The sequence below is a fragment of the Scyliorhinus torazame genome, chromosome 3 (assembly GCF_047496885.1).
Source record: "Scyliorhinus torazame isolate Kashiwa2021f chromosome 3, sScyTor2.1, whole genome shotgun sequence".
Taxonomy (NCBI): domain Eukaryota; kingdom Metazoa; phylum Chordata; class Chondrichthyes; order Carcharhiniformes; family Scyliorhinidae; genus Scyliorhinus; species Scyliorhinus torazame.
Window position 1 is genome coordinate 238,428,043 of NC_092709.1, and position 14,086 is coordinate 238,442,128.

General features: G+C 41.6%; 1 protein-coding gene across 1 annotated transcript; it reads right to left on the reverse strand.

Moving 5' to 3' along the window:
* Positions 1-220: 220 nt before the first annotated feature.
* LOC140409013 (granzyme A-like) lies at positions 221-12,156 on the reverse strand. The gene is made up of 5 exons (XM_072497041.1): positions 12,092-12,156; positions 10,617-10,788; positions 7,873-8,014; positions 3,370-3,645; positions 221-503 (listed from the first exon to the last, which is right to left on the reverse strand). Exons 1-5 carry the CDS (start codon positions 12,150-12,152, stop codon positions 303-305), a joined length of 852 nt encoding a protein of 283 aa, XP_072353142.1. The 5' UTR covers positions 12,153-12,156; the 3' UTR covers positions 221-302.
* Positions 12,157-14,086: the final 1,930 nt, after the last annotated feature.

The following is a 14,086-nucleotide window of genomic DNA, read 5'->3' on the forward strand; positions in this document are numbered from 1 at the left end:
TCAGCTTCAATTCAAAAATCCAGTGGCTTGTATGCTGTTTTACTGCAGGATCTAATAGCTTCTATCCTAGGTTGGGCTTTCTGTAGTACAAAGCTTGTCTGCCTTGTCGCTCAAATGTCACTTGAAAATCTCACCTCCTCATAAGAACAGCTCAGCCCACTTTCACTAATCATAACCCTGTCTGAGGATTAAGTTAATAAAGTGAGACACAATTCATATGGAGAATTTCATATTTCAGCTGTTTATTACATTTTATAATAGTATGCTGCACAATGTACTGAAGGTTTGGGGAAAAGAAGTTATCAAAAGTAAAACAGACTCTCAACATTTTCAACTGCCGTCATATTGTAAGTTTGCACGCCAATTATTTTCTCAATCCAGTTGAGGTATTTCTTTGTTATGAGAGTGTAAATCCCAGGCTTTTTGGGATCTGCACATCCACGGCCATATGACACGATCCCTTTGTACTTATTTCTGCAAATTAAAGGACCACCTGAATCACCCTGGGGAAGAAAAATGGTTATATTTGAACCTGCTCAGATTATCATATTGAACTGTAGTGATGTACATGTCAAGACTTAGAAAAATTTCAGTATGTACATACCGAGAAAATAAATCATTACAATTAATCTTGCCTGTCCAGGGATACCTCACCATATCCTGCGATCAAAACATCAATCACGGTCCCAAACCAACCCACTCTTGAATTTGTTGCAACAATTTGTCCTTACCACCTAACAGTCCACTCCACTCTTTGCCAGAGTAATTAAGCATAAATAGTCATTTCATTACCAAAGGAGTGCTTCTAGAGGTAGGAAAAGAGACTTTTACTTGCAAAATTAGCGTAGAAGATCTTTCTCCATGATTTGGACTATTCTGAACCTCTTCTATCTATTCAATTTCTCATCCCGATTTGCAGTCACAAACATGTGTCCTGGCATTAGGACTTTCTGGGAGCCTTATCAGCATAGTGTTAATATAAGCCTACTTGTGACACTAATAAAGATTATTGTTATTATTAACTGATTCAAGGACACTTGTCCTTTCGCTGAACCATAGAAACTTACAACATGGAAGAAAGTCATTTGACGCGTCATCACTTTGAAAATGCAATCATGCTCAGTCCCATAACCTTGCACTTTGTTGGTAATCCTGTAATTGTCTCATCCTCAAGTACCTGTCCAACTCCCTTTTAAAATTATTTTATGGATTCAGCTTCCACCTTTTCAGGTAAAGTGTTCCAGATCCTGACAACCTTCTGAGTGAAATAAATTTGTCACAACTGCCCTTTAGATCTATTGGACATGATTTAAATCTCCAGCCCCTGGCTATTGATCTACTTTCTCCACCTGATCCATGAAACCCCTCAACGTCTTGAAGGCCTGTGTTCAGCAACCTCGTAACCTTCTATATTCCAAAGAGAATAGTCTAATCTTTCCAACCTCTCCACATAACTCTATTTGCTCATGTTTGGTAACATACTGATAAACTTCCATATCTCTACACGAGCCTTTGTATCTGTCCTGTAGTGTGATGCCCAGCATTATCCACAATATTCCACCTGAAGTCTGACCAGCGATTGATGAAGACTTTCCTTGATCTCTTCACTTTTATAAATGATTCTTCTGCTTAGAAACCAAACCAATATGCTTTTTAAATTACCTCATCAACTTTCTGTACTGAATTTAAAGATTTGTGCACCTGGACACAAAGGTCACTCTGCTGATTTACACATTTCAAAGTTATGTACTTTATAGAAGAATATTTCCTTTCCATGTTAGTTCTCCCAATGTTTATCATGGATCATATAGGATCATAGAATTGTTACAGCACAGAGAGAGGCCATTCGGCCTGTTATGTCCGTGCCAGCTCTCGGCAAGAACCACTCAGTTAGTCCACTCCTGTCTTTTCCGGGTAGCCTTGCATTCTTTTCTCCTGCGATAATTATCCAAGTTCCTTCGGAAAGTCATGGTTGAATCTGCATTCGCTACTCTCTCGAGCAGTGTATTCAAGGTAATGCCCATTGATCACTTCACCTTACTCTGTGGTGGACTCCATCTGCCTTACTTCTGCCCATTTCACCATTGTGCCTATGTCCTCCTGAAGTTTTCAGCTATCCGCCTCTGTACCTACAATATTGTGAAGTTTTGTATCTTCAGAAAGTTTATAATGCTGTTCCACATACCCAAGCCTAGGTTTTTAATAAAAATTTGGAGGAATAAATGACCCAAAATTGAGCCTGTAGAACAACACTGTAAACCACTTCTGTGATGAATGTAAGAAATTATTATATTTTATTGCAGTACTGTTATTAAAATCCCTGTGTTCAAAAAGTTACAGGCAGTGTGTCTGCTAAAGCTGTGATTAAGGAGTCATAAATATGAGTTAATCATTGATTTTAACCATTTACTTGTTTACAGAGAGATGGTTAATGGAATATTGTCCATAGAAAGATAGTTCTCTGGGGTGTAGCTAATTTGAGAGATTGTGTTTGTCCTAGCTAAGCAGGTCATGGGACATCTTAGTGGGACACAGATAATATAATTAATGGGAGGAGTCAAATCTATTTGTACTTTTGCAGTTTGCTATAGGATTTTCGTCTGGCAAGACAGAAGCATTTTCAGGTTGGTCCTGAAAGGTTCTCTCCATAGGTCTGCACAGAGAACAGCAAATAACCCTGATTTACTAATTTTATTTATGAATGGATTTTCAACTGCATTGGGTTGCTTAGTTGGAATATATATAGTGGCAGGTGCAATAGTAAGGTAAGGTGCTTCCTTTTATTTAAGAACTGTTTAGTTGTTAATTTTAAAACTAGTTATTTGATGTTAATGTGGTTAATTCTGTGTTTAAATTAAAGTTTGCTTTAACATAAAAGATACTTATTGGTCAGAAACTTGGAGGTTCATGTTACTCTGGCGAAGGGAAGCCAACTTGATGCAGGGCATAGAAGAACAGGAAATATAGGGAGGATGGTTCTTCCATGACTGGGGTGCCTTATAATTGTTAGACTGTGGACCACCTACTAGGTATTGGTTTATCATTTTCAAAAATTCATTCTTGGGAAGTGTGTACTACTTCCAAGGTTGGCATTTATTGCCCATGCAAGTTGCACTAACAAGGTGGTGATGGTGGGCAGCCTTCTTGCAGCACTTTCATGATGCAACTGATGAGTAACATTCTGACCAATGCAAGGGCAATTAAAAGTCAACCTTGATGATGCAAGATTGGAGGGGCATATCGTGCATACTAGGTAAGAATGGCAGAATCCCTTTTGTAAAAGAAACGAGGGAACCAGTTTGGATTTTAGAGATAATCCAAAAGCTTCATAGTTACTTGCTCTGATACCAGAAAACACAATATACTTACCGAGCATGCGTCTTTTCTGCCTTTGCTGTCACCAGCACAGATCATGTTCATGGTTACATCAGGATTATGATTGTAATAATCCTTACTGTTGCATGTTTTACGATCTATGACATTGAGCTTCACTTCTTGAAGTGTGTCAGATGGATGTCGAGAATTTATTGTTGTTAATCCCCATCCTGCCACTTCGCAGGAGGTCCTGGGTTTCACATCCGCACCCTTATCCTTAGGTAGTTTGAGCAGTTTCACATATTTGTTGATCTTTGCTTCATTGAACAGCTGCGGTACAATAAGAATGAGTTAATATTTTTGCTTTTCAAATCTTATAGTACTGAGTCATTCCAAAGGAAGACTGTAATTTTTTTTCCTTGTAAGAAACCTGCCTCACAAATGTCTCCCCTCTAGGACTGAATACTCTGACTTGAATCAAGTACTAGTTCCATGGACAATGACTACTTTTTGCAATGGCTCCCAGATGTTGTTTGTCATGTATGGACCATGATGGTGATTGTTGATATCTGGAGGATCACAGCATAACACAACTCAATTCTCATCCAACATCTACACAGCAGCAATCACTGGACAATCAGGAGCCGGTTTCCCAGTTGATTATTTTTCAATTTGCATTCAAGGATGGTTGAAAACATTTGCAGGAAACCAACCAATGTCCCAGTTGACAGGAATTAACTTGCATCTGGGATTTTCCTGACCTGTCTGTGTGATCTATTTACTCTTTTTACTCAGATGTAGATATCCATATTTGTGCATTTTAATATCGACCATTGGCTCTCCTTTGGCAATATTTAGGGTTGTTTGAAGTAGATATTGTTTTGTAATTCGTCTTAGACAACCAAAGAAGGACTGTGGGAATTTAGTAAAAAGTGACCAATAGAATTTGATTTTAGTTAAGTTTCATTGCATTTTTGTTTAAAAAATGACCGTATGTGTCATATTTTGAATGGAAGCAGGTGTGGAGCTGTACTAATGTGGAGGGGTTCGTTCAGGGGACATTGAACTCAGCACTTGATTACATGGTTAGAAAAATGCTAAAATAATTCTTGGTTCTGTCACCAGAGTGAGAAAATAAAAGTCACGAGGTTAGACTGAGCCTAGAGAAAACATGAATAAGTCTTCAATTAGAAAACTATGTACAGTATTGAATTTCACACTATCGGAAGGATATAGGTTTAAAGCGGGCACAACAGGTGGAGGAAGCTATACATCCATTACAAGAGTTCAAAGCAACAGTCGCTGGGAGTACAGACAGTTTTGGAAGTACTCAGCAGGTCAGGTAGCAACTATGGAGAGAGAAAAATGTAGATGACAGGCAATATTTAATGTAGGCAATGAGGGTCTTACCCATTGCCTGGAGAGCCAGAGAGAGCTCTGCGCCACGTCCTTTGGAGAAGGCCTGTTGGTATTGTATGCTTGTCAGACACTCAAGAGGCCAGAGGCAGGCCTTCCTCAGGATCAAGTACCCTGGTGGGAGAATCCCTTCTCCCACATGTCCTACTGGTCAGAAGCTGGTAGCTGCCATTGCAGGCCGACCCACCAGTGACAGTGACAGTTGCTGGCAATGCAGCCAGGAAGACAGTGCACCTAAGATCACTGTGGGACGCATAGCTCAGGTGAATAGGGGCTGGGTAGATTTTGGGGTGATTGTCACAGGAGAATGAAGGTGAGAGAGGGCCAGCAATAAAGGCAGGGGTTAGTTCTCAGTAAACCACCCATTCCCAATGCCATGTCCTTCAATCAGGCACTGAATGCCTTTGAGAAAGGACTCACCCCCTGCCCTAGGCAGCATGGAAGCAAACAAGACAGGGTTGCTTTTTGGATTGTCTGCACAGTGATTGCCTTGCCCATCACTAGTTGAATGCCAGGGCGGAAGGATGTGGCCCTTAAGTGGGCATTAATTACGCACTTAAGAGTCAATTTGGTAGAAGGGGGAGATGGCAATCCTTCAGCCTATTGATCCATACTTAATTGGGGAAAAGGCAGGAAGGCAGCAGCGTCCCTATCCTGCGCCCTCCTGCCTGATTATGATCCGTGTCTCCAAACATCTCAGGGGAGGGCATTAATTCCATCTAACATTAACTCTTCATCAGAACTGAGGAAAGATAGAAATGTAATAGGTTTTGAACAAGTGAAAAGGTGATAGAGGAAGAACAAAAAGGAAGGTCTGAGCTAGGGTGGGAGGGCAGGAGAAATTAAACGACAAACGTTATTGTGGTAAAATGTAAAGTAAAGAAAAACAAGAGGTTTCCAGGTGAGGTATGAATGACTAGAGAACAGCTGTCAAAATGCTTAGTGAAGGAATAAAATAATGAAAAAATATTGAACCGGTAAAAGAAAATGAAGCAAAACAGAGGCAGAGGTTATGATATTAAATTGTTGAACTCAGTGTTGAGTCTAAAAGGCTGAAGAGTTGAAAAAAGAGGGGTTGCTCCTCAAACTTGCTTTGAGCTTCAATAGAACATAGAAGCAGGCCAAGGATGGGAAGGTCAGAGTAGTCGCGAGGTGAGGAATTGAAATGACAACTGACAACTCATGACCAGAGTTGGGAAGTGAACATAGGTGTTCTGAAAAGCGGTCACCCAGTGTGCAATTAATCTCTCCGATGCAGAAGAGACCACATTGTGAACAGTGAATACAGTATACTAAATTAAAGAAGTAAAAGCATATCGCCATTTCAATAGCAAGGCATGACAAATTGGAACTTGTTTTTGGAACAGATTATAGGGTAATAGCAGTGTTTAGAATTGTGAATGGCTCGGACAGAATAGACAGAAGCAGCATCTTTTCAATATTGAAAAGCACAGAATAAGACTAAATACATGAAATTTAGAAGGGGCAGGGAAACCATTTTACAGGGAGTTTTGTGAGGCTGTGGAGTTCACTTTCAGACTTCATGATTGAAGCAGAAAGTATACTTACATTCAAGATTAGATTGGATCAGTAGATAAAGGAAAAGGGGTTGAAGGGACATGGGTAGGAGGTGCATAAATATGATTAGGATTATTTGGTTTCATTACCTGGAATTTTCCTCAAACATATTAGCCAATACATTGCACCAAAACCTATGCTAATTTCTATGTCAGTCACGCAGACTGATGATAGGCTGAAATTTCCGACCAATTTCATAAGTGCATGCCAGTTCATTAATAATGTCAGACACAAACAGAAATAAGTACCCATAATCAAGGCCCAAGGATAGCTGGAATGCATGCCATATTCCTTCTCGGAATTCTTCTTATGTATACAAATTAAAGCTATGAAACCATGAAACTATCACATCAGGCACAGACAGTTTGAACTAATCAATTGCAGCTTTTTGAACTCTCGAATTAGCGCCTGCGTGGAACAGTGTCATGGGAAAGTGTAATGACACAACAAAAAAAGGAGATTGTTAAATGTTTATAGAGATCGTGTGAATGTAGACTCTTTCGGCAGGATGTCATTAGGAGCATAGCTAAATTAATTCAAAGATTTGTAGCAATATGGGGCTGGATTCTCCGCCGCCCATAGCGGAGTTCCCGATGCGGCGGAGAATCCAACGTCGGACAAAAAATGGGATTGGCAACCAATGCTCTGGTTCCCTGCTGGTGGTGGCAGCGGGTGGATGTCAATGGCTCAAATTGACCCATTTGCTTCCAATTAATGGGCTGGGCACCGGATTTTCCAGGCCCATGTGAATCACTGGTCCTCTGGGCCGGGATTCACGTGGGCGAGAATTTGTGCAGGTATTTCCCAGAATGGCCCTGGCAAGGTGGATCTCATTGTGGACCAAGAGGGTAATTCTTTTTGGGATTTGCCCACAACGTCTATCGGAGGGTCACCCTCCCCCTCACAATGCAAATCCTGCCCACTCCACCCCCACCAGAGCCCCACCGCCCCTCCACCAGAGAAGCCCCAAAAGAGAGATCCCTACCAGAAATCCTCCCTCCATTATAGAGACCCCACCAGTGATCCCCCATAAGTGAGACCCTGCCTGGAAGTCCCACATTGCACAGACCCTCACCTGGAAGTCCCCATTACATAGACCCCCTGCCTGGAGGTCCTCCATAAGACCCCTTGCTTGGAAGCTTGACAGCAGTCCGGACAGAGGCAATTAAAAAAACTCACAGCTTCCCCTGTGCAATACATCTGCTGGATCAGCCAGATGAAGCAGCATTTATAAATTCCTAGAAAAGGTAAACTAATCAACTGAATTTAAACCTCCTCAGATCTTTAATCTGCAAGGCTTTCATTCATATCAATGTGAAATTGATTTTACTCGGCTGTGATTGACAGCTTGCCATATGGCATAGCCAGCTGTCTGGATTATTTAATCGAATTTCCCTTCGCTAAATTAGCATTTCCCCTCACTAAATCATTTCCATAAGTGCTACTCAAAGAGATTGAAGAGATAAAGCTGCTACTTTTCAGTGAAATAAAAGCTTCTGTCTCTCTAAATTACAAGCTCCAAAATTCACGAACAATCCTAAATGAAAGAAATAAAGTTCATACTTCGAGCAGCATAATGTCATTTTCCGGAGTTCTTTTGTTGAAACCTGGGTGGGGGTGTTGCTCCTTTACTGGAAGTTTTTGTTGACTCTTCTCATTCCGTGAAAGTGAATGAGCTCCAAGAACCACTCGAAGAGACCGATTGCTGCATTTTGTCAGAGAGAGAACATTATTCCTTACTCTCATTAAAAAAGACAGTTTTCAAAACTTTGTCAACCAAAGAACAATCATATCATATAATTTACAGAGCAGAAGGAGGCCATTTGGCCCATCGAGTCTGCATCGGCTCTTGGAAAGAGCACCCTACCCAAGCCCACACCTCCACCCTATCCCCATAACCCAGTAACCCCACCCGACACTAAGGGCAATTTTGGACACCTAACCTGCATATCTTTGTACTGTGGGAGGAACCGGAGCACCTGGAGGAAACCCACGCAGACACAGGGAGAACGTGCAGACTCCGCACAGACAGTGACCCAAGCCGAGAATCAAACCTGGGACCCTGGAGCTGTGAAGCAATTGTGCTAACCACTATGCTACCGTGCTGCCCAATCATGCTCACAAATAATGTTAGAATATATAGCTGAACAAAATTAGCCAACACCCATTTCATTTGCTATTGTTTTCATTCCCAATCAAACAGTGACTCAACAATGCAGTAAAAAGCCACAAGGTTCAATTGGTTTATGTCATGTGAATACTCCATATGAATCTAGAGGGTTGGCCTCGGACCTGGCCTAGAGGGTCCACTGCCCCATCCAAGGTTACGTTGGAGTCCAGCAGGTTAGTTTCGGTGACTGGCTTTCGGAGCACTGCTCCTTCCTCAAGGGGAGGTGCTCCGAGGGCTGGTCGTTGAGGCAAGCCTGTTTGACTTTAACCTGGTTGAGGGTCTGGCTTAGCACACTGGGCTAAGTAGCTGGCTTTTAAAGTAAACCAAGGCAGGCCAGCAGCACGGTTCAATTCCCGTGCCAGCCTCCCTGAACAGGCACCAGAATGTGGCGACTAGGGGCTTTTCACAGTAACTTCATTTGAAGCCTACTTGTGACAATAAGTGATTTTCATTTTTCATTGAACCTGTTCCAATTCTAACTTTTCCCACCCTGGTTCCATATACTCCCTATACCCTTCATCTTCATGAATGTGAAGCTTCTGCATGTCATGCAAACATACAGTAAGGCAACTTATTCCATGAAGAAAAGCACAAATTGTGGGAAATCGGTAGCAGTTCAGCCAGTTGCCATTAGTTGAAAATCCGTCCTCAGATTCTGACTTATTTGTTCACCTATTTATTCTACATTTCCAGAATGTTCTATCAGATTTCCAATCATCGCACATTTTTTTTTTGATCTCCAGTATAGGTGCAGCAGTTTAGTCATTTGTAAATAAAAGTGCAGACAGCTGGAGTCATGGTTTTCAATTAGGAAATTAAAACAAAATTCAAAACATTTGTAAAATATCCATTCCTGAAAATCTAAGGGAGTTCTATGTGGTGTTGGGGGAAACACTCCCTGGCCAATAATTTGGTAAAGATTGTGCGATCAGCTGGTCATTCCTCAGTGTTTATGCCACTGGTTAAGTCACCCTCGGCGTGAGAGACTGCTCAAGAGAAAGAAGAGACACCACTGGTGCACAGCCACAACAACAGGGGCTAAATAAACATGACACCCCCGAGGCTCCGTACTGCAGAAGAGTAACCAACTAAGGCATTACTTGGGCATCAGGGATTTCCAAGAACCCTTTAATAAGGGCACGGGGAGTCCTTACCGAGTGAAAATAAGAACAAAGTTTTATTTACAAACGATATATATATACACTTCCCAGTAGACCCACCTGCTTGGTCGGTGCCTTACTGGCTGACCTTATATACACTAGTTAATTGAGATACTGCGTCCCTAGTAGGGGAGCTCGTACTCCGAATGGAGTGCAGGGAAGACAAGTATTCCCACCCTGTAGGTACCGTGCGGGATATTACAAACCCCGCCCTCTGAAAGGTAGCATCATCGTTCTAATGTGACTTCTGAAAGGGGTTTTGTCTAAATAATTTTGACAAATGTCCTTGCTTCTGTGACCTAGATCCTCAGATGGGACGCATTTGCCATTTGGCAAATGGACAGGTGTACCACTGTCAATGATGATCATGCTCATGGGTCTCAAAAATTTCCAGTGTTGGGAGCCCTTGTCCTCCTAATTCACAGGCCATCATTCGGGAGATAGGTTTCAATCCACTACAAGGTCCCGCAGTATCCCTAACGTGAAACCAAATGTAACCAGGTCCCAAGTTCATGTCTGGCCCTCCAACTGAAATCTCAGCTAAAGAGTTGCAGAACATTTACGCTCTCATGTACAGTTCTGTCCTGGCCACTTTTCTAACTACTGCCGGAGAGCCTTACTTGTGATTTGTGATACCTGCAGCCTGAAGTATGGCTCTCCACTAGTAGGAAATATTCAAAAAAACAAAATAATGTTCGCAACTACAGAACTATATTAGTCTTTTCCATCTGACAACCAAGCTGTATGAAAGTAAATGATTACATATATTATATAATAATATATATTGTTTTCATATCAAGATCTTTCCAAATAAATATATGCCAATAACACAAAGCTCTGTGTAGCAATAATGGTGTCGCTAAAGTATTTGAAAGTGATTATTTGATGTTGGTTAAATGAGGGTGCTAAGCACTTCATAAATTTAAGTTAACAATCATTATATAATGTCATTTATACATGAACACACTATAACTTACGATGTTGAATTGTAACAGTGTGCTGCAGTTAGTACCCATCTAGTTCTGATCAAAGCTCCTCCACAAAAATGATTATAGCTGTTCTTTCCATTGCTATAGCCTTGGATGGAAACCATATAAGGTTTTGAATGGGGTTTAACTTCACGGCCTCCAATAATTTCTGCACCATGATCTGTATTAAAAATATATAGAAGATGTTGAAATGCTATTTCATCAGTTGAAATGAGTACTGAATTAGTATATGTAGATCTTCACATGCGTGAATATGGAAGTAACCATATGTTTACATCTTATATAATTTGGAATGTAAGCAAAACATTCTAATGAAGATGAGATGATAGTGACTTCCCTTGACACCAAGGCAGCATTTGACCAAGTGTTGAAGTCAATTGGGATTCGGGAGCAAAACTCTTCACTGGCTGGACCTAAAACAAAGGAAAATGGGTGCAGTTGTTGGAGACTAATTACTTTAGCTCCCGGCCATTGCTGCAGTAATTCCTTGGGATTCCAGCCCTAACCATTTTCAACTGCTTCCTCAATGAGGTTCCTTCATTGTACGGTCAAAGGTGGGGCTGTTTGCTGATGAATGCACAGTGTTCAGTTCTACTCCAATTCCTTAAATAAATAATAAAGCAATCTGTGTCCCATCAGAGTCGACTAGGACTCCTAAAAAAACGTAGCTTTTCCTTCCCTCGGACCCACTTTCTCTGTAGTTTGGCTTGGCGGGGAAAATATCACTGTCTGAGGCTGTGGCCTCTGACTAACATTGTAATCAGGCACAATGATTAAGTTCAATGTAATGATTAATGAGACGAGGTGTGAAATGGTCTGTTAATTCCACATCACTTATTATGCATTATTACCTAAAGCTGAATTTCCCTCCAGAAGAATTAAATCAGTTATCTTTATTAAACCATCAAGCACATCTTATTTCTGGTGTTGAATATTATCAAGCAGATGTACTGACAGCTTGGCAACAAAACATACTTATTCTCTCCACAAATTCCTCTTAGACTTGTTACATTGGTTAAAAAATGTCTTTGTGGGGTGGCACGGTGGCACAGTGGCTAGCACTGCTGCATCACGGCACTGAGGACCCAGGTTTGATCCCGGCCCCGGGTCACAATCCGTGTGGAGTTTGCACATTCTCCCCGTGTCTGCGGGTGTCTCACCCCCACAACCCAAATATGTGCAGGGTAGGTGGATTGGTCACGCTAAATTGCCTCTTAATTGGAAAAAAATGTCTTTGAACATCCTGGCGTAATAAGGGATGGCATATATCAAAATGCAGAAAGTATATGTTTAGTGTAATAACTGTAGAAAGGGATAAATATCAGCATATCAACATATTAAGCACAATAACTTAGGTTATATTATAAAAATAATTAAACCACACTGATTATGAATTAAATATTATTTATAATACATGCTAATATAAATTCACTAAGTATAAAGTTGCTTATTTTGTTACTTACAGGTTGGAGTTAGGGAGAGAGCAATCAAAGAAATGAGCAGAGCATATTGTAACAATTCCATTGTAGCTTGCTTCTCCAATGATTGCAAGTGAAGTCCTCATGGATAATTTATAATAAACTCAAAGGGATGTGGTTTGTTACCTTTGATGTCATCTCCAAGAAGTTAATTTCTTTCAATGGTGAATTGGTTCCATTTACGGCAAGCCACACAACAGCACCCCAAGTCTGACCGACCAGAATATCAAAACAAATATTCAGGCATCTATAAGAGAACATTGGGTTTCACTCAGGGTTCTTTCAGATTTTGGAAACTATAATTTCATATATAATTTGAATATTCCAATGAAATGTTCTGATGACTAGACATGCCATATTTATTGGGATTCTGTAGCTTATGAAAATTTAATAAAGCAATTGATGGGCGCTGACTAAATCTGAGAAAACCTTAACAGAATGTGTTACTTTGATGTGGTTTACTTTCAAGAGACAGCTCTTACAGAAAGAATGTCACAGAACCTAATAGTTTAAGTTGTACTCTTCTACATGTTTGCGTCAAGCCATTGTTCATGTGCGCACATTGAAGTAGAAAAAAAAATGGTGTTAAGAATCTGGTCAGGGAACAAATGGCAAAGGGCGTGACCTAACGGAAAAAAAACAGAGTCCGTTCTTGGCGGACTCACTCGCATTTCCTGCAATGAGGAGCCCCACTCCTCAGTGCAGGAAGAGATTTAAAAATGGCGCACCAATCTATTGACCCCTGAGCCCCCTCCCACTCAATGCCCTAACTCACCTGTTGGGGGATCCTCGAGCCTCCGACCTGCACCTCCTACTGACAGGGCACCCCCAGGTCTGATCACTGGTGCAGGCAAAATGTCAGCTGGGCACCTTGGCACTGCCAGCCTGGAATCCTGGCAGTGCCACCAGGTTGTCCGCATGGCACTGCCAGGGTGCCAGGCTGGCAGTGCCAAGATGCCTAGATGGCATCAGCAGTGCCTGGGTGCCACCCTGCCCAGATACAAACCACCCATGGGCTTCAGATTGCCTGGGAGAGCCACCAAGTGCCGTTCCACCTGGTTCCCACTTGTGGGGACCAGTGATAAACCGTGCCTGACTGGAGTCTCCTTGGCGAGGCCGGTAGATCCTGGGTGCCAGTTAGATCTGGCATCAGCAGAGTTAAGTGCGAGCTTTCAAGCTCACTTAACTGCAAATCTGGGTCCTGCCCATTGTGGGCAGGATCCAGATCGCGATGTCTTGTGACGTCTTGTTAGATCTCACGGGGCGTAACGACCATTGGGAAACCCAGAAGAGGCCTCTCGCAAGATCTACCGGCCATGTCGCATCCCGATTCCGGTGAGGCATGACCAGTAAATCGCGCCAAAAATCTATAGCCCAGTAAGTGCAAAATCAGGCTGCGGTCTGCAGTGAGTTAGCTGGACTTAGAGCCAATAAATAATGGTAGGATAATTCACTCTCTAGCAGGGTTCTGTTTCTGATTGCTGTCCAATAACTCCTCTTGGAATTTGAACACGTATGGATGGCAAATGAAAATCAGGTCCGCCATGATACTGTGAACTATTGAATATCAATTAAATGTCAACATACACTCAGCGGTAGCCTTAATCTGAAGGAGTTCTTCATTTGTTGAAGGCGGCGGCTTTAAATTGAAACTTATCTCCCCTCTTAGGTGGTTATGAAAGATCCAATGATACTATTCAAAGAAGAGCAATGGAGTTTTCCTGATTGCCTGACCAATACTGCAAAACACTTTAGAACATCTTGAAATTGTGAAAGGTGCTGTATAAATACAATTCTTTCTCAGGCTCACAAACAAAGAGATAACACTTGCAGCAAAATGAGCCAACAAGATTGTTAGATGGAAAAAAATGTTAGGGATCAGGATTTTCAATAAGCCATGGGCCAGAGACTGGGAGTGGATGTGCTTTGAAAATAATGCTTATGGATAGCCTGTCAGTGTCCTGGCAACGTTCAAAAAGT